Genomic DNA, 21,946 nt, shown 5'->3' with positions numbered 1-21,946 from the left:
TATTTGTGTCAAGTGGACGAATGCATTACACTACAAGCCTACTGGATCTTGAAAGTGAATTCCAGTGTAACTTTTAGGACAAGCTGTATAAGTTAATGGGTTTTATACAGATTGGAGGATTTCCTTTCCTGGTTTACAAGCATAGTCTGGCTGAGTACAAGCAGCGTTCTGCCTGCTGCAAATGATCAAGATGTGTTATGTGATGCGGACCTCCAGTAGTTGGGATGTAAAGCCTTTGATATGCTAGTGTTGGAAGCTACAAATGTAAATACTCAGGATCTGGTTTTATACAGGCAAAGTAATTTCTATGTATATTGCACCTTTTTCATAAAGGGGTGTCATGTAGATATTTTCTCATCAACCTGAGCAGTTGAGGTTGGTTGGCTCACTGAGCTGGTTTGTTGTTCCACAGACATTTTGTTACAGTGCTTGGTAACATCTTCAGTGCAGCCTCTGAAGTATTGCTGTGCTCTCCCTGCTGGTTTTTAAAACTCTGGGGTCTGTTGCAATAGATTGCCTCACTTCGGGTTTCCTCCATAGTTTTAAAAACCAGGAGGAAAAATGCACCGCTTTATCAGCGGCTGCACTGAGGATGTTACCAAGCACGGTAACGAAACGTCTGCGGAACAACAAACCAGCTTGGCAAGCCAACCAATCTCAACACCCACAACCCGAGCTACAGATCTACTCCAAAACCTTGTAAACCTGTTCAGTTATTTCACAACTCTGGAACAGGTGAGATTTGAACTCCAGCTTCCTGGCCCAGGGGTAAGGACAATAACACTTCAAGAACCAAACACTTCTGTATCCGCGTGGTAAGTCCGGGCTAATCAGTGTCTACCTTCCTGATGTGAGAATTAAAAGTGATAGATAACTGTTCTTGCTGTGTTGCCATAACCAGTGGTGACCCAACCAAACACCACCTCATGCTGTATAAAGTGGTGTCTGTCTTCAAGTTTGTTTCTTGCATCCTAGTTCTGAGTGCAAAAGAAAAAGCTTCAACTTCTACATGCTTTATCACAATGTTATAAAACAAATATGTATTGTTACATACCTATGCTGAATTAAGCAAAGATATCTTGCTATTCATTTAGATGAGTGCATCAGACTGATTGGATGTGCACTCCCAGATTTATGTAGAATAAAAACTGATGAGCTTTTGATATTAAACTAGCATGACCATCGCATTATCTGAGCAAAAGTGAATGGATGTTCAGTAGCAGAGTAGGCTGTGAATTTGTATGATGCAATTGTATGAAAAGTCAAGTGAGGAGAAAACTCAAATCTGTTTTCACTGAGTTGACACTGTTTCATTCATTGAACAGACAAGTGAATGAGTAATTCAATCTGTCAGGACAAACACATCTAAACAATCCATAGTATATTTCCTATGTGCCGCCTTTTAGTCAACCTGTAGCTGTATATGATCCACAGATGAGTGGATATTTAATAGTGATACTGCATTTGGTTTTCTGGTATTCGAGGTTGGAGCTCATTAAAGAATGACCATGTTAGCCTTTGATGTAAAGCTGCTGTTTAAAGATATTCGGGCATTGGAAATGGTCAGTGTTCCAAGGGTTATAGCTTGCTTTTTAACCGTAGTTAATTATTTATTAATGTTTTCAAATCCAAGAGCTTATAAATTTAAATAACTAATTTTAGATTGGCCAGTGTACTTGTCATGCAATCTAAAGCAGACTGAAAGATATTATCAAAGAATTGTTAAAACCCAGAAAGAGGCCATTTGGCCAATCCACATCCATATGACTGCAGGGCATATCTGTACCAACCTTTCCTTTAGTCTGTAAATTGCTTCCTGTTATAGGCTCATCAATTTCTTCTTGAAAAATACAATTGAATCTGCCTCCTCAACACTTATGCAGTCCTTTTCAGAACTCAATCATTTTGTACATGTTTGCTGTCTTGCAGTTCACCTTACAGTCTTTGTATTCTGCTTCCACAAATATGGATAGTTTCTCTGTGCACTGTATTTGGATAAGTTGTGATTTTTGCTCACTTCTCACATATCTGTTGTGAACTTTCTCTTCCAAGCAAAAGAACTGTCTACTATAAGATAAAATGAAGAATGTGAATGCTGGATCTCTGAAACAAAAACAGAAATTGTTGAAGAAACTCAGCTGATCTGGCAGCATCTGTGGAGAGAAAAGTGTTAGTGTTAATGTTTTAGGTCTGGTGTATCTTCAGTTCATCTCTCTACAGATGCTTCCAGACCTGCTGAGTTTGTCCAACTTCTGTTTTTGTTTCTGTTTTTCTCTAACCTGTCCACATAATTGAAATTCCTCATTCCTGCACTTATTCTTGATTCATTTTTGCACCCCTCAAAATCTTGTATCTTTCCTAAAGTGCAGTACCCAGAATTGAGCTCGTACTCCATTTGAGGCCAACAGCTGCTTTAGCGCTGTTCATTTCTATAACTTTCCTTTTACACTGTGTGCATCTGTTTATAAAGCCTGAGACCGCAAACGACTGATCACTTTTTTTACAATCTGCCCTACAACCTTCAATTTGTGAACATTTGCCCCAGATATCACTACTGTGGCATTTTGTTTTTTGAATAACTTTTTGTTACCTTTCCTAACACCCCTAAAATGTATTATGCAATAATTAATTTTGCCTAAGCCTGTTCCCTCTATCTGCTTCTCGTAGTTTACATTTACATAATTTCCAACTCCTCACGTGGAATTCACCGAAATCGTTGAAAAATAATTTTCTAACAATTACACTCAAGCTGATGCATTCAGGAAGGAATAAAAGGATGGGCTGATGATTGCTGAAGAGGTGGTGCAATGTGCAGGATTTCAGGTTTAAATCATTGGGATCCCCTTTGGGACAGAAAAGACAGATTCGAAAGTAATCCGTTTCAACTGAATTGGAAAGGGACCAATATCACGATTTGCTAGTCCTGTTTAAGGAAGCCTGTTAGCTTAGAGAGGGATCGGAAGCAGGGATGCTAAATAGCCATGAAAATAGACGAATGTGGATGGTTTTGCATCAGAAAAGTGCAAGTTAATCAACAAAGACTGATGAGCAAGTCAGAAGAATGTAACTGAAGAATTAAGCTGCATTTATTTCAGCGTAAGGGGGTCTTATGGGTAAGGCTGATGAATTTCAGGCATGAATGGGAACGTGCAACTGGAACATCATAGCTATTACAGAAATTTCCTTGATGGAAAGGACAGGACTGGCAGCTCAATGTCCTGAGTTTGATTTTTAGAGGCAGGATAGAAAGAGGAGGTGGAATAGTGTTTTTTGATCAAGGAAAACATCATACTTTAATTAAACAGAACATTTCTAAGGGACTGTCCAGCCCCATATATGGGTTGAAATTAGAAATAAGAAAGATGATCACCTTTATGGGATTATACTGTAGGCCTCCCAATCCTCCTCAGAAATTGAGGAGCAAGTATGTAGCGATTTATCTCATATGCAAGAATAATGAGATTGTAATTTTCCAAACATTGACCAGGACTGCCGTAGTGTTAAAGATTTGAATGATGAGGAATTTGTTGAATGTGTTCAAGAAAATTTTAATCAATATGTAACTGTTCCTACTAGAGAAGGAACAAAACTTGACTTTTGAATTCAATGTCTAGAGCTAACAATGTAAAGATGACGATGAAACTACCATTGATTGTCAAAAGAAACTGGCTCACCAGCACCCTTGAGGGAAGGAAATCTGCCATCTTCATCTGTTCTGGTCTTCACGTGACTCCAGACCCACAGCAATATGGTTGATTGTCAACTGCCCACTGAAATGGCCTAAAAGCCACTCAGTCGTAAGCATTGCTATGAAATTTCAACAAAGTAGTGAAACTGGATGGACTACCTAGCGTCAACCTAGGCAGAAAAAAGGCAACACCATGCTTGGAGATGCCCTCTTTCTCCAGAAGGACAGACCGCACACGGGTGGAGGTACAGAGGTATGCAGTCAAGTTGAAGTTCCACTTGGAGTCCTCAATATTGAAGTTTCATGGCTTCAGGTTAAACATGGGCAAGGGATTCTCTTGCTCATTAGCTCATACCATCCTCTCTCGATTGGTGAATCAGTACTTCTCCATGTTGAACACACTTGGAGGAAGCACTGAGGGTGACAAGGTGGACTAAGGGTGGAGCATTTCACTGTCCACAACCAAAAAGAGGTTTGGCAGCAGCAGTACTGCTCAAGCTGGTCACATCTTTTTTAACAGCTGCCAGACTGGGTCTGTAGTAGGTGGTGATTTCATCCTTGCGGATTTGCTGGCTGCAGATGTATCTCTCCATGACAGTATCAGCAAGAGTGACCACTGCACAGTCCATGTGGAGTTGATGTCCTGCCTTCACACTGAGAATAGCTTGCATGCTATGTAGCCCTGTCACCATGCTAAATGGGCCAGACTTCAAACAGATCTTGCTACTCAAAATTGGGCATCCATGAAGTGCTATGAACCATCAGCAGCAGTGGAATTGTACTCCAGCACAGTCTGCAGCCTCATGGCCTGGCCTATCACGCACTCAACCCTTACAGTTGTGCCAGGTGATCAAGACTGGCTCAGTGGAGAGTGCCGGAGGGTGTGCCAGGAACAGCATCAGGTGTACTTGGAAATGAGGTGTCAACCTGTTAAAACTACCAAAACGGGACTGCTTGCATGCCAAGCAACATAAGCAGTAGTAAATGGCAGAGCTAAGTGATCTCACAACTAGTGGGTCAGATCTAAACTCTGCCATCCTGCCTCATTCAATTGTGAATGGTGGTGCCAGTTAAACAACTTGAGTGTCTGCAAATATTCTCATCCACAATAATTGAAGAGCCCAGCATCTTTGTGCAAAGGAGTTGGGAAGTCATTTTGAGGTTGTACAGGACATTGTTGAGGCCTCTCCTGGAATACTGTCCAATTCTGGTCACCCATTTATCAGATATTAATAAGCTGGAGAGGTTCATAAGAGACATACCAAGATGATGCTGGATATGCAAAGTTCGAGTTATAAAGAAAGGCTGGATAGACTTGAACTTTTTTCGCTGGAGTGTGGGAGATTGAGAGGTGACCTTATGGAAGTTTATAAAATAATGAAGGATGTAGATAGGGTTAAATGTCATCTTTTCCTTAGGATGTGGGATTTCAAGATTAGGAAGCAAAAAGGTGAGGAAGGGTGATTTTTCAAAATAGCTCTGAAAGGCTAATTTTTTTTTACAGAACGGGTGGTTTGCGTGTGGAATGAACTTCCTGAGGAAGTGGTGCGTGTGGGTACAATTAGAACACCGAAAAGGCACTTAGATAAGTACATGAATAAGAAAAGCTGGGAGTGATATGGACCTGGAGCAGGCACGTGGGACTAGTCTTAGTTGGGGATTATGTTTGGTGTGGACTGAAAGGTCTTTCCGTGCTGTCTGATTCTCTGAGGTTGAAGAATTTGCAGACTTCAGCCAAAAGTGCCAAGTGGATGATCCATCTCCACCTCCTGTAGTTGTGCCCAGAATCACAGGCACTAGTCTTTAGCAATTCTGTTCCCTCCTCATGATGTCAAGAAACTGTTAGAGGTATTGGATAGTGCAAAGGCTATGGATCCTGACGACATTACAGCAATACAAATGAAGACTTGTGCTCCAGAATGTGCAGTTCCCTGGCCAAGCTCATCTAGTACACTTGCAACACTGGCATCTACCCAAGTATGTTATGTACACACAAAGCAGGGTAAATCCAATCTGGTCAATTTCTGCCCAGTCAGTCTACTCTCTGATATCAGTAATGTGATGGAGGGTGTCATCAACTATGCTGTCAATCACCACCTGGCGAGGAATAACCTCTGATCTGGATTTTGGATTCTGCTAGGGCCACTCAGCTCCTGAACTCAATGGCCTTGGTCCAAACATGGATAAAAGTACTGAAATCCTGAAGTGAGGTGTGAATGACGTGCCTTGACATCAAGGTAGCATTCAACCAAGTGTAGCAATAAGGAGCCCTAGCAGAACTGGAATCAATGGTTATTAGGAAAAGATCTCCACAAGTCATACCTGGCACACAAAATTGTTGTGTTTGTTGGAACCTCTGTCATCTCAACTTCAGGACATTGCTGCGCGAGATCCTTGCAAGAGTGTCCTAAGCCCAAACATCTTCAGCTGCTGTTTCCATGATCTGGCCTCCATCAAAAGGTCAGAAATGGGGATGTTTGCTGATGATTGCGCAGTATTTAGCACCATTCGCGACTCCGCGATGCTGAAGTAGTCCAAGTTCAAATGCAACAAGATCTGGAGAATATCCAGGCCTAGGTTAACAAAAGTAGCAAGTAACAATGACACCACACAACTGTCAGACGATAACTATCTCCAATAATAGACAATCTAACCAATATCCCTTGACATTGGTGTTACCATCACTGAATCCCCCACCACCAACATCGTCAGTGTTACCAATGACTAGAAATTCATCTGGACTCTTCATGTAAACAGTGGTTGCAAGGAGGTCAGAAATTTGGGAATACTGTGGCAGGTAATCTCCCGACTTCCCCGAAAGCCTGTCCACCATTTTACAAGGCACAAGTCAGGATGGAATACTCTCTATTTATCTTGATAGGTCCATCTCCAGTACCACTCAAGAAGCTTCCCATTCAGGATTCGGCAGCCCACTTGATTGACATGACATTCACAAACATGCTCCCCTTCCACCATCGATCAGTAGCAGCAATTTGTACTATCTGCAAGATGTACTGCAGCAATTCATCCAAGATCTTTAGACAGCACCTTTCAAACCTGCAACTACTTCCATCTAGAACGACAAAGTTTACAGATAAGAGAACACCCACATGTTCCCCTCCAAGCCACTCACTATCTTGAGTTGGAAATAAACTGCTACTCCTTTTCAGTGTTGGGTTAAAATCCCAGAACTACTACCTTTTACAGCATGTGGACTGCAGTAGTTCAAGAAGGCACCTAACCTCCACAACTAGGGACAAACGCTAAATGCTGGCCCAGTTAGCAATGCCTCTGTATCTCAGATGAATTTTAATTTTGAAAGCATGTGTGGAACAAAATGAGTCAAATATGGCTCCTCTTTGAAAGTGATTTTGAACAGATATGGCCAGGCATGTGGAGAATTTCCACCATTCACGTTTCAGTTGTAAATACTTTCAGTCAAAGTTGAGTGTTTGATATGTTATACTTGATCTTCAGTTTACAACCAAGCTATATTTTATGTACCTCCAAATGGGCTAGTTCATTTTATTCAAAGTCAAAATAACATCTTATAACAAAAATGTGGCAGCTGTTTTCAAGGCCAAAACTCGCCCAAAGATTGGATTAATTGACCATTGTCCAGAACCCCACAGCACAGGTCTTTAGCTGTCACTATACTTATCTGCCAAGCAGGTTAAGTAATTCTCGGTTTGGAGTTTTTATTAGAAAATGTTTTAGCTTTAGTTTAATAAAGTATCTGTCCTCATTTGAAATGAAACTAGCATGTTTTTTTTCCCCTCCCATTCTGTTTATTGTCTATTTGCAAAAAAAAATTCAGTAACTCACCTGCAGTTTAAATCCAAGTATTGTAAACCATTTGATATTATGGTAGAGACAAGTTCAAAATTTGTTCTTCGCTCACTTTGTTTTGGCTATAATCGTGGGAAGATCATGTCACTGCAGTAAAGTGGTGTTAAATTTACTGAAAAGTATTATCTTTACCAGTAACTCATAAATAAGGCTTCAACATTTTCAAGCCCAGAATGTACTACCTCAAAGAAAAAGGCAGACATGTACGAAGTAGTAAAGAATGCACTTGTAGGTTTTGCAACTAATTGATGTGAATGTCAATAGTTTATCTTTTGAGTGTTTACTTTATATAAAGAAGCTTTCTCTTGTTGACCTTTCCAAACTGAACAGCTGTCTGCTTAAAACTTGGAATCCAGGTGAAGAAAAGTCTAGCAGGACTAACTAACAATATTATTTGCAAATGTATGAGAATATAGAGCAGAAATTTTAGATTTTTGGTTGGTTAGTAATAGACATCTGCAACTAAATACTGTGCACTAATGAAATTGGCAGGAATATCAGTAACTTCAGGTCAGCTCATTCCTGGGAACTCATTATTAAAAGCACGTTACACACAACTGCAAACAAACCGTTAATAACAACTTGTTGAACTGAGATTCACAAAATTATACTTTAAGTATGTATATTAGCTGAAATTTTTGCCTAGGTTTATATTAACACTTGAATTCCTGTACATCATCTGCATCTTTGGAAATAGAAACTGTACAGGTACTAGAGATCTTGTCTTGCCACTGCCCTATACAACTGCACAGAGGACTTCAGTATTTTATATTCCATCGCCTCTGCAATTAAGGCCAAACTTGTGCTTGTCTTCCTAATTACTTGCTATATGCTGTGTGATTGAGAGGCTCCTCTTGAGACTCAGCAGTATGCTCCTAAAGGATTGACAGTAGCTTGCTACCCATCATTTAGAATAGCAATAACTTGTCCATCAATCTACATTGCACAGAGTCTTAATGTTAAAATAAAATGTCAGTGTGGCAGGAAAGAAACAGTTGCTCTGGAGTGCAGGGGAGATTTACTGGACTGTTTCCAGGGCTGCAAAATTGTAGCTACATGAAGAGCTTGGGGAGTTTGGGATTGCTTACCTTGAACAAAGAAGGCTGAGGGAAGCATGTTTGAGGTATACAAAATTGAGGGGTAGAAATAAGCAGGAAGAACGTATTTCTGTTGGCAGAGACTTCACAAACCAGGGTCATAGGTTCATGCTAAGTGGCAGAAGAATTAGAGGGGATGTGAGGGGAAAAAACCTGTTTATACAGAGGGCAGTGAATGTTTCAAATTTGTTGCCCGAGTTCATGCTGGAGGAAGAGACCCTAAACTCTTTCAAGGTATACCTGGACTTTGAACAGGTAGATGGGATTAGAAAGAGCATCTGGGTACCTTAGAGTCACTATGGACAAGATGAGCTAAATGGCCCCCTTCTGTGCTGTATCTTTTCTGTAGTTCAAAAAATGGAAAAGAAGGCTTGAGCCAATTGGCCTATTTCTTATATTCATAGCCTTTGTTGTATCAGTACCTTCAATTATTTGATATCCAGTGGAGTGAATTGAATTAACTGAAAACTGATATTTTGCCCTAGACATCTTGAAGGCTGAGATGAGATAAATTAAGAAGCAAGACTGAAAATTGTTGCAGGTGTTTCTGGCATGTGTTTTTTTTTGCACGAATGTACTCCACTCCTCCCATCATTGAGGAAGTGAATTATTGTGGTTCCTGCTCCTACAGCTGGCTGCATCTCCTGTACAAATAAAGTGCAAGTTAGCCTCCAAACAGTTAAATTGTGCACTCTTTTTAAAATTTCAGGTCTTGTGTGTCCTTGGGACCCCGAAATCGTTCATTTGGAGCTGCTGCCAAAACTCAGGTAGGAAGAGCTCAGTGTATTCTTTACCAAGAGCTGGAAAATACCAGAAGGTGCAATAGTCATATTATTGTAATGTAATTGTAATCTAGCCGCTGTCATTGGGATACCGGTCAATTGGGATGAGAATTGGAATATAAGAAGGGCAACAAAATTTCCTGAATCTGTATTAAATCCACAAATAATGTTTCATGCTTCTTCTAAGAGCTGCATCTGGTTATCCTAAGTAGTATTGTGGTCATGTATCTGTAGAATGTGCTGTTTGCAAAAACCATACTCCATTTTTGTCTTGGAAGTCTCTGGTTCTGATTTCTGTTTTATTTGAACCAGGTACATTTTACCATAAATGTAGACCTTGTGCGAGGAGGATACTTGTTGCCAGACCAAACAAACTAGCTTACCACATCTGAATCTGCTGCACCCAATAATTATGAGCAGAAAAGTACTCTTAAAATGCTACTTTGCGCATTTGAATTGCAATTCATTTTTCCTAGTTTACCATTTGGCTAAACAGCTACAACAATGACTGTAGTAACTTAACTGTACATTGCCATTCTATGTTCTCAATTTCTGCAAATTTTTTAAAAAAGAAACTGAACTGCCCCATAGAGATCAGAAGAAAAGTAACAGTACTTCATAAGATTGTATATATTAAAAAAGGAACAGGAGTAGGCCATTAGGTCTGTTGAGCCAGATCTGCCTGTTAATAATATCATGACTGATCCAATCATGGCCTCAGTTCCCTTACAGATATAAAGTCTACCTAGTTCAGCTTTGAATGTATTAAATAACTCTGGTCTCTAACTGCCAATGCACTGAAACAAAATTGCTAAAAATAATAAGATAATGAAGTGTGAAACTGGATGAACACAGCAGGCCAAGCAGCGTCTCAGGAGCACAAAAGCTGACGTTTCAGGCCTAGATCCCCCCTTCAGACAGGGTGCCTGAGATGCTGCTTGGCCCGCTGTGTTCATAAGACCATCAGACATAGGAGTGGAAGTAAGGCCATTTGGCCCATCAAGTCCACTCCGCCATTTAAATCATGGCTGATGGGCATTTCAACTCCACTTCCCTGCCCTCTCCCCGTAGCCCTTGATTCCTTCTGAGATCAAGAATTTGTCGATCTCAGCCTTGAAGGCATCCAACGTCCCGGTCTCCACTGCACTCTGCGGCAATGAATTTCACAAGCCCACCACTCTCTGGCTGAAGAAATGTCGTCTCATTTCCGTTGTAAATTTACCCCCTCTAATTTTGAGGCTGTGCCCACGGGTCCTAGTCTCCCCACCTAACGGAAATAACTTCCTAGCGCCCACCCCTTCTAAACCATAGGTTAGCTTGTATGTTTCTATTAGATCTCCCTTCAACCTTCTAAACTGTAATGAGTACAATCCCAGGATACTTAGCTGTTCATCATACGTTAAACCTACCATTCCAGGGATCATCCGTGTGAATCTCCGCTGGACACGCTCCACGGCTAGTATATCCTTCCTGAGGTGTGGGGCCCAAAATTGGACACTGTATTCTAAATGGGGCCTAACTAGAGCTTTATAAAGCCTCAGAAGCACATCACTGCTTTTATATTCCAACCCTCTTGAGGTAAATGACAACATTACATTCGCTTTCTTAATTACAGACTCTACCTGCAAGTTAACCTTTAGAGAATCCTGGACCAACACTCCCAGATCCCTTTGTACTTCAGCTTTGTGAATTTTCTCACCATTTCTTCACACTTTGTTATCTTGGATTCTCCAGCCTCTGCAGTTCCCATTATCTCTGCTAAAAATAATAACCCTGGTGAAAGAAGAAATTCTTCTTTTCAACTTGTATGGGAGGCTTTTTTTTTTCAGAATCCCCCATGAAAGAAAGTGTCTGTGAGAAAATGCCCTCATGCACCTGTCCTCGCATGCACCCTCAAAACCTTACATTTTTGAATAAGGTTGCCTTTCATTATAGCCCTTTTCAGTTGTGGAAAGACCTCTTTCCTTTTATACTCTATTCTTCTTGCAATTGATGGCACCATTCCATTGGCCTTGTATTTGGTTGATGTATACGAACTCTGTGATTCATGGACGAGGGCACCAGATCTCAACTGCTCAAATGGTGTTAACGTTTCAGTTTTCTAATCTGCTGAGGCATTTGCCCAATTTTGGAACATGTGGAAAGTAATCTGTCTGTGTATAACTGCAACAGGCACTTGATTTGACACCCTGGGAGGTAGGCTATTAAGATCAGAGAACCTGTTGCTGCTTGGTTTCTTTAGTTTTCTCTGTGATAGTTTTAAGTTCTTCTCTTTTGCTACTTGATTTCCTAATATTTCTTGGGATGCTTTGTGTCTTCTGCTGTGAAGACAAATACAAAATGCCTGTTCAAATTTCCTTATTTCCAATTAGCTCCCCAATCTGGCCCTCCTAATAAACCTAAACTATCTTTGTTGCTCTCACCTTTTTATGTAGTTGTAGAACCTATTTAATGTTAGTGTTAACTTTTTGTTTTGCTTAGTACACAAGTTCCTAACTTCCTTCATAACTTAGACATCCTTTTGATCAGTAACATTTTCCCAATCTTCTGGATTGCCGCAATTCCTTGCAGTATTTTTTCTTTCAACTTGGTGCCATCCTCCACTTTTACTAGTTACCCATGGATGGTGCATTTCTTGCCCTCATAATATGACAGAGTTCCATAGTATGCGAAATCTTGCCTTTGGATCTTTTACTATGAGACTGTCAATTAATTGTCTCATCACACATTACCAGATCTAGAATAGCTTGTCCCTGGTTGGTTCCAGAAAGTATTGTTTAAAGATTTAATTCATACTCATCCTCCAGTCAGCCTTTACCAATTTGATTCATCCAGTCTTTGAATATTAAAATCTCCTGTGACAGTGCAACACCTTTACAGGAAGCCCCCAAGACCTGCACCTTCATTGAGGTAGTTCTCTTTGGCCTCCCCAATATTACTTTTATGTAAAGAAAAGTCAGAGGAGGTTATATTTGCAAAGATCATCCACATGTAGATTCAGATGTTCTCTTCCCAAATTCTAATGTACTTGAAGTCCCATGCTATCAATCAATAAATATCCACCTTTCTGTGCTTTCTAACTGACAACAATGACTGTCAACCATTTAAATACAGATTTTTAAATAAGACTATTATTGAATTTTTTAATTGTATTAACTCTATTATCGTTACTTTGACTTCTTCCTTTCTTTCAAAAATCAAACATCTCATTCACAAAATTGCCATGACTAATGATAAATTATGCCAGTTTGAAGCATGACTGTAGCATTTTTGTCAAAATATTGTCTTACAATTCAGAATTACTGTTGTTGCAAGATACAACCATTTTGATAAGTCAGTAATAATCAGGTATTTACAAAAATGTTAATACGCTCATTTAAAGCTAAATGAGTATTATTTGTTATGCTGGTGAGTCATATGTAGAAATTTGTGGTGTACAGCATCGGGGATGAGAATTTTATAATTGTGAGATAAATTAGTCAAAGAATCTCTCTTGTCAGCTGCCAACCTCCCTGTGTGTGTGTTAATGTATGCTGGCTTCTAGCTGTTGCTGTCTTGGAGTTGAACCTATAATTATTGCATCTGCAAGTTTTACCCCATAACTGTATTGCATTTTATCTTGTATAAAATGGAACTTGGATATTGCTATAGCCCTTCCCTGTTTGCTCTGGAGAATTTGATGTGAACTGCCTCACGAACAAGTGCAGGGACACCCCCCCCCCCCCAAGTGCTGTTAAGGGGTTTCAGAATTTTGACCCTGGTGAAGGAGTAACATTATACTTCCAAATCTAGATGTATACATTGGAGAAAGGAATTTTCAGGAGTTTCCCTGAAATTCTGAATCTCCATTTGTTCTGAGGTGGTAGAGGTTGAAGTTGGTGGATGAATGCTATTCAAGCAGGTTGTTTTATACTGGATATAATGCCAAACTTTTGTATCATTGAAGCTGCATGGCTCCAGATGTGTGAAGAGTATTCCATCACATTCTGATGTGTGCCTTGCAGATGGTGTACAGATAGTAGGGAGAAAATAATCTGCAGAATTCCTATCCTCTATTCTGCCATTAGAACTGTAGAGAAGTTGTAACATGAAGTCATTTAGCTCATCATGTCTTTGCTTTCTTCATGAACTAGCCACCCATTCTAATCCCATTTACCAGTACCTGGTCTGCAACTTCACTTGCTAGTGCTTCAGGTCTGCATCCAGGTTCCTTTTTAAATGAGATGAAGGATTCCACTTCAACCACCAAACTAGGTAGTGAATTTCATTACTAGATTTGTTAAAAAGAAGTCTTTCCTTGTGTGCCCTCTAATCCCTCTACCTGAAATCTATGGCACCTGGTAATTGTCTCCACAAGGGGAAACTGATCTTCTCTGTCCACTCTATCCATGCCTGTCATTATTTTGTAAACCTCAATCATCCCTTAGCCCTCAAGTCCCATAACAATTTTAATTTTACCCTGTACTGTCTCGAGAGCAATTAGGTTCTCATGTCACCAGAAGTGCATACACCAATTCAGCAATGGCGTAAATGGTGTCCTGTATATTTCCCGTATTACACCCCTGCATTTTTACTCAGTACCTTACCCAATGAGGAAAACGCCATGTGTGCCTCCTTTACCACCTTTTTTTATCTATCGATCCTATCAGTGCTAGGGGCCTATGGGCATACACTCAAAAGCCTCTCACTTTCTCCATCTATCTTAATAGCTTGCTGTTTCTTGTGTTTCCTTGCTTTCTGTGCCATTCCCAAATGTATTACCTCTCTTGTACAGATTGAATTCTACTTGCTGTTTTTTCATCCATCCCGTTCACCTGAACCATTGGTGGCCACTGACTATAGATGATATCATTGCCACCAAAAGCTATCTGACTATCATTGACAAAGCATCTGAAGATTTAGTACAGTACCCTCAAGAATCCCTGCAGAGACAGCTGAACCTTCTTTTAAAAAGAAAAGTTTCTTTTGAGATATGACTTCAACTGGTGGAGATTTTAACCTCCTGATTACCATTAACTGCAGTTTTGGCACTTTAGTTGGGAGTGTTTCCTTGATGTCAAGGAAAGATGCACACACTCATTTTACTTCTGGAATTCAGTTCTTTTGTTCAGAACTAAGGCTGTAATGAGGTCAGCAGCTGAGTGGTCCTAGCAGAACCCCAATTTGAGCATCAGTTAGCAGATTATTGCTGAAACATGTGCTGCTTGATTGCACTACTGATGACCACTTCCATCATTTTGCTGATGATGGACTTTACGCTGATTGGGTGGTAATCAGCAAGCCACCCCAACACACACTTTGTTCCCTCGCCACCATCTCTGTCTCAGGCTCGTGGCAATGCTCCGGCGAAGCTCAGTGGAAGCTGAAAGAACCCCTCATTTTCCACTTGGGAACTCCACAGCCTTCAGGACTCTCGAGTTCAATAAGTTTAGGGCTTGAGGCACCTACTCCTGTGTCCTTAATCCAGGCCTTGTTTTCACATGGTCTGTTAACCTATTGCTAGCCACTTATAGTCCCTATTAGCCACTGTTCATTCTCCAAGGCTGACCATTATCCACTCTTTCCAATCCAACTGCTCTTTGCTTTCTTTGGACTCCATCTCCACCTACTGTTTACTCCTTAATCCCTGTAACAACTCACACCCCTCTCCCTCAAAAAAATCCTGTGTTATGCATCAAAAACAACTCTTTCACAACTACCCTCAGTTCTGAAGAAGGGTTATTGAAACTGAAACGTTAACTCTGATTTCTGTGCACAGATGCCACCAGACCTGCTCAGTTTTTTCAGCAGTTTCTGTTTTTGTTGAAGTTATCCTACTTTGTATGTGGGGGCATGTAGGGCGAATCTTCCATGTGGTTGGCTAAATGCTGATGGTATAACTGTTATAAGTTAACCCAACTAGGATCAGAAATGTGATGCTTCACTTAATATTGAAAGTAATGTATGGTTAAAATAGACTGCAGATACAAGTTGCATCTTGGGTGTTGAATTATGAAGTTGTTGCGAATTAATTTGAGAAAGTTGAAAATAGAAATAATCGTTTTAACTGTTGAGAATTAAATTTTAACTTATATTTGTAGATAGTGTCCAATGTGAAAAACACCCTACAAGGATTTAAAAGGCTCCATGGCAGAGCTTTCTCAGATCCATTTGTAAAAGCTGAACAATCCAAGCTCGGATATGAACTCGTCCAGATGTCAAGTGGTACCACGGGTGTTAAGGTTTGTGCTATAGACTCCACTTAGTTTTGCCGATAGGATGTAAATAAGAAAGTTCATGAGTCCATATTCTATCTAGTCTTTGTTCTGAGGAAGGCCTACTAGAACTGAAATGTTAACTCATTTTTTATTTCCCTTCACAGGTATTGCTAGACCTACTGAACTTTTCCAGCCGCTTCTGTTTTTGCTCTTGATTTACGGCATCTGCAGTTCTTTGTTTCTATTTTGTCTGTTGTCAGGTTCTGCCAGTGTGGAGGTAGCCATGATAATGCCCAAAATAGAATAAAGCAAACTCTCTCAATTGCTTGCTTACTTACCTAGTCTATTTAGGTCAGATCTTTGCTATTTTTCAAAAAAGGAGTTAAATACCTCCAATCAAAGTAACATCTGTCCATAATTTAAGACAACTGTAATTGTTTTTCCATTGAAGGCTAAGCTCTTGCAGGAACAGTTTGTAAAAGCGTATTCAAAATGTCTCATCTACATGTGAATAATGTGCTCAATGCACTGAAGAAAGCATTCATTAGTCCATTGTTAAATGCCTCAGTTTAGTCAAGCAGTTTTCTCTAGTCATATCTGTAACATAATGAGATGTGAAATTATTTTAATTTCTTTCCCCATCCCTATCTAATCTGAATTGAGTGGCTTGTTAGTCCATTTCTGAGAGCAGTTGAGAGTCAGCCACGTTGTTTTAAGTCTGGAGTCATACATAGGCCAGACCAGGTAGGATCAGCAGATTTTCTTATCTAATGATTGTTTGGAAAGCTCTTCATGTAGCTATAAAGTGCCGTTGCAATGTATGAAAGAATATTTAGGTGCTAGCAAATTCCTGTCAACTATAAACAACAAATATTTTCAGTCAAGATGTATTTTTAAAATAATTTTTGATAACTTGAGTTTTATCAAAAATCTGACATACGATTTTATTTTAAAAGGTCTCATACATGGAAGAGGAAAGATGTTTTAGTGTGGAGCAAGTGACGGGAATGTTATTGACAAAACTGAAAGAAACAGCTGAAACAGCTCTGAAGAAACCAGTCTTGGATTGTGTGATATCAGTAAGTAGCAAAATTATTATTAATTCTGTACAGTACAGTATTTGCTTTGGAAATTGAACCTTTTTAACTTTTCTGCAGAAAGGAATTTTTTTCATCTTGTACTGTTTATAGGTTCCGTGTTTCTACACCGATGCTGAGAGGAGGTCTGTAATGGATTCTGCACAGATTGCAGGACTCAACTGTTTACGGCTAATTAATGAAACCACTTCAGGTAATAGCTAAATGCTTTTTGTGTATGACCAGCATTATTCTTGGTGCGAGGACTGGATCAATTATATTTTAGCTGCTGACATACACAGAAACTAAATTTTCCCTTCAAACTGCACCAGTATGAACCAGCTTGTTCTATTGGTGAGGATGGGATTCAAATCATTGGCCTGCTCAATGTATTGAATTACTACCCTATTGCAACCTGTGCAAGTAATAACATATCAGGGATTTGCACAGCATTAGTCTAGCTTTCACGAAGATTGTTTGTGGTACTGCATAATGTTTAAGCAATTTAACATTCTTCATACACAATAACAACTTGAAATGTTGCCATGCAGGTTAAGAATAATCATTTTATAGCACTGAAAAGGAGCTGATTACCTAAAATAAACATGGAGAATGCTGCACAAACTCAGCAGGTCTGGCAGCACCTGTGGAGAGGGAAACAATTGAAATTTTCAATCCCGTATGACTCTTCATTCTGAAGAAGTTATGCCAGACCAGATGTTAATTATTTCTCCCACCACAGATGCTGCCAGAACTGCTGAGTTTCTCCAGCATTCTGTCTGTCTTAGATTTCCAGCGTGTGCAGTATTTTGCCTATGGTTGATCATTTAATGGTCATGGTGGTTATAGAAAGCTGGTTGGTCAGGATTCTAAAGACTTTATTTCAGCAGTAGTGTTGAGTCTTTAATGTTGCAGTGTTTCAGTTGTAAAACTGTAAGTACCATTCCCGCATCACAGCATTGGAATATTAGTCAAAATTGTATGACCAGGATTGGAACTTGCACCTATGACTCTGCGTAATGTCAGAAACTAAGTGTATATTTATTAGAAATTTGAATTCAAATTAGAACTAATTTGAATTAATAAATTTGAAAAAGCTATTCTCTGTTTTAGTAACTTAAAAAAAATGAACTGATTCCGATATATTGTAAATCTGGATGTGAGTTTGCTCGCTGAGCTGGAAGGTTAGTTTTCAGACGTTTCATCACCATGCTAGGTAACGTCATCAGTGAGCCTCCGATGAAGCGCTGGTGTTATGACGAAACGTCTGAAAACTAACCTTCCAGCTCAGTGAGCAAACTCACATCCAGAAACTCAACCTGAGCTACAAATCTTCTCAAAACTCGCCAGATTGTAAATCTGCCAATTCACCATGTAAGTAATCCAACTTTAAATTGGTGAAAATTACTTGCAAAAAAGAGCTCAACTTACTTACTCTAATGACCCCATGGCCAAAGGCTAAATTTCACTTAATTTTTGGAGAACCCTCCTCCCTACACCCCAAAAAGTTGTTCACCCTGGGTGGAATGACCAGTAAAGTTGCCAGCCAGCTTCACAGTAGTATTTTTAAAACTCAACTCGATCACAGACGATCTAGTTGTACGGAATACACTTTGTGCTTAAAAGTGCTTTGTATCAGTTGCAAGAGAGAAAGCAACATGGCTAACCTGAAATTTTAGGCTTCCCTTTTCTCTCAGTCTGAAATTGCCATTTAGTTGCAATCTCATGACATCCATTAGTCTTTTGATACTGTATTAAACACTTGCAGTTTCCGATCATATACCTATTTTTCGGCCATGAGGAAACCAGATCCTTCTGCAGCCTCCATTCGTGGCTACTTTGTGATTTTTTTTTAGAAATGATCAAGAATAGAAGCTTCTCCCCGCTTAGCCTCGGGATAGTGTGTCCAATGGTAATGTTGATCTGAATTGTCTTCCAGCATTTTTCAATTTACTGAAGGAGAAACATGAGCATTTCAAAAACGGAACAAGTTTTCTTACCTCTGCTTCACTACATTTTAATTTTATTATTCCATTTATCTTTCATGTTTAAAATTACTTCCTTTTGGAATATTTTGTAGTAATTGTTATTGTTTTATATGCAGTTGCACTTGCTTATGGGATATATAAACAAGATCTGCCAGCCCCAGAGGAGAAGCCAAGGAATGTTGTCTTTATTGATTTGGGACATTCGGCATATCAGGCTTCAGCCTGTGCATTCAATAAGGGAAAACTAAAGGTAAAGGTCAGAAAGACTGACGTGCATTAAAAGCTCATTTGATGTTTTGCCGAACCAGTATAGTGAAATCTAATGCTTATCTGTCATGGTAATAAAGAAACTGCTTCACTTTGATCTTAATTCTGCAGCATGGAGCTCTGGTCGCTTCTTAGTATAAAGGTATGCAGTATGTCACTCGGCATCTCTGGAGTGGCAGGTTGTGACTTTTGAGTTAATGTTCTTCGTTAGAACAAATGAGGATATGCGTGCAAACCACAATTTGTTTCTTTTGTGCCATCTTTCTCTTCACCATTTTAACAGTAAATTTATGTTGTCCTAGGTCCTCGCTACTGCTTTTGATCCCTATTTGGGTGGAAGGAACTTTGATGAGATTCTAGTAAATCATTTCTGTGAAGAATTCCGTAGAAAGTACAAACTAGATGTTAAAGCAAAGATACGAGCCATAATGCGGCTTTTCCAGGAATGTGAGAAGCTGAAGAAACTGATGAGTGCCAATGCATCTGACATACCAATGAACATTGAATGTTTCATGAATGACATTGATGTTTCTGGATCATTGAACAGGTACAAAATAAAACCACCTCAGGATCCTAGTCCTTTAGAACGTATTTTTTAAAAAAATACAGTATGCTACTTATGATCAGCCTTAGCTGCTTGCAAGAGAAAAGTAAGTATAGAATAAGATGCATCTAGATTTCACAAGTCATACAATGTAGTAGCAAATCTTTGGTCCAATTCGTCCATGCCTACCAGGTATCCCAAACTGAACGTGTTCCATTTACCTGTGTTTGGCCCATGCCCATCTAAACCTTTCCTATTCATGTACCTGTCGAAATGTCTTTTAAATGTTGTAATTGACCTACCTCTATCACCTCTAGCAGCTCATTCTGTTTGTGCACCACCCTTTGTGAAAAAGAGTTTTTGAATGATCTAATATTTTTCATTGCCTTTAATGCATTATCTCACTAAATTTTTTTTCTAAAAAATCTAATCTGATAACACCCAGATGGAAAATTAAAAATATTCTTGCCTTCAACCATTTGGTTTACATCTTTCCAGTAGAGCCATTGTAAAGTAAAGGATGTTAATGTGGTTTGTGTTGAGCCTTAGCTTGGCATATGAAATGGACCCGGGGCAGCGTGGATATTCTTATTTGGATATATTTTGAATGCCAGAGTATGTGGCTTCCCCCAGTTTAAATGTGTTTTGGACTTTTCTTATGTATTTTGCTTCTTGCAGCTTGATGAAAATTTCTAACCTAGCCTAGATCTACACCAAAGGCAAAATGCATCTATTTATTTGGCCTATACTACTGGCCTAGCACAGAACCCAAAGTGTTTTATCTTTTTGAGAATAAAGCAACATTCCTGGTATCTGTGACAGGAACGTTCCAATCTCAAATCAAAGACGCTGTCATCTTTTGAGATGTGGCTAAACAGTTGTTAAAATTTACTGCATGCTTAATCAGTCCCTCCCAACTATCTTTCTCAATGCTGTAAAAGTACACAACTCTCTGGTTCATAAGACATCTTCAAAGTTCATTTGTCACTGCTGTTAAAGACACCTTGTGTCTGCCCCACCTCTTGCCCTCACATCGCCACCCCTCAACATAAACACAAATAAAGACAGAATCCCCCTTGTCCTCAATTCACCGCACCAACCTCCACATCCAACATATTATTCTCTGCCATTTCCACCACCTACAATCTGACCCCCACAAGCCAAGATATATTCCCCTATCTGCCTTTCGTTGGAACCGCTCTCTCCGCGACTCCCTCGTCCATTCCACACTCTACTCTAATACTACCACCCCCGACACCTTTCCCTGCAACTGCAAGAAGTGCTACACCTCTTCTCCACACTATTTCCCTCTCCCTTCCGCCCCCAACGTCCATTCAAGGCAGAAAACAAACCTTTGACATCAGATCTGCACGCCCATCAACTTGGTCTACTGCATCCGCTGCACCCGATATGGCCTCCTGTACATCGGTGAGACCAAGCAGAGACTCACTGTTTTTTTTTATTTTTGCAACCACCTGTGCACTATATGTGGCAAACAACAACACAGTGCAGTTCCAAAACCTTTTTGACTTCCCTCTCTGACTTGCTGAGTGACACTTCCATCCTGGGCTGCCTCCAGTGTCACAATGATGCCATCCACAAACTGGAGGAGCAGCACCCCATGTTCCACCTCGGATGCCTACAGCCTGAAAGTAGATTTTACCAGTTTCAAAATCTCCCCACATCCCCGCCTCCTTGACCTGATGCAACCTGTCTATCATCTCTCCCACCTCACTGATCACTTCAAAATGTCATGCTTTCGGCACAGTCTGACACCCTCACTTGAGTCTCTGGACTGCTAGAACTCTTTGGCGTCGAGGCTGAACCACCACCTGCTGGAGGACAAAATCTCCATTGAGCTTAAGTGGAACCAGTGACCTAACATCCCAAATTTTATGAAATAATACCTGTGGAGTTATGATGACATAATGCATGGAGTCATGAACTACTTAAGGCTTTTCTTGAGTATTGAGAAAAGCTTTCTTAATGCGCAAAACAGGTTTTTAAGGATGTGAAGTATATTTTTAAGGATTGTCCACACTTGCTGCTAGCAGTTGCTTATTTAATTTTGACAAAACAATGCAGAATACACCTCCTCCCACCCCACCCTCTTGCAAAAACTCCATTCCCCCATTCCCAATTCCTCCGCCTCCGCCACATCTGCTCCCAGGATGAGGCATTCCACTGCTGCACATCCAAGATGTCCACCTCCTTCAAGGACCGCAACTCTACCCCGCAGTGGTCGAGAACGCCCTTGACTGCGACTCCCGCATTTCCCGTAACACATCCCTCACACCCCGCCCCCGCCACAACCACCCCAAGACCACTCTCTCCATGACTCCTTTGTCCACTCCACGCTCCCCTCCAACCTCACCACACTCGGCACCTTCCCCTGCAACCGCAGGAAGTGCTACGCTTGCCCCTACACCTCCTCCCTCCCCCCCAACACAGGCCCCAA

At 40.2% G+C, this 21,946-nt stretch overlaps 1 protein-coding gene across 1 annotated transcript in view; it reads left to right on the top strand.

Annotated features, from left to right (window-relative positions):
• LOC125458531 (heat shock 70 kDa protein 4-like) overlaps positions 1-21,946 on the top strand; it is a 72,416-nt gene that overhangs the window by 7,314 nt on the left and 43,156 nt on the right. The window contains exons 2-7 of the mRNA XM_048543885.2: positions 9,344-9,401; positions 15,497-15,637; positions 16,570-16,692; positions 16,804-16,903; positions 18,794-18,927; positions 19,247-19,491. Coding sequence (XP_048399842.1) covers positions 9,344-9,401; positions 15,497-15,637; positions 16,570-16,692; positions 16,804-16,903; positions 18,794-18,927; positions 19,247-19,491 — 801 coding nt within the window. The remainder of the gene's footprint in view (positions 1-9,343; positions 9,402-15,496; positions 15,638-16,569; positions 16,693-16,803; positions 16,904-18,793; positions 18,928-19,246; positions 19,492-21,946) is intronic.

This window comes from Stegostoma tigrinum, chromosome 13 (genome assembly GCF_030684315.1).
Source record: "Stegostoma tigrinum isolate sSteTig4 chromosome 13, sSteTig4.hap1, whole genome shotgun sequence".
Lineage (NCBI taxonomy): Eukaryota > Metazoa > Chordata > Chondrichthyes > Orectolobiformes > Stegostomatidae > Stegostoma > Stegostoma tigrinum.
Note: the sequence above shows the minus strand (reverse complement) of the source record. Positions and strands in the feature narration are given on the sequence as shown.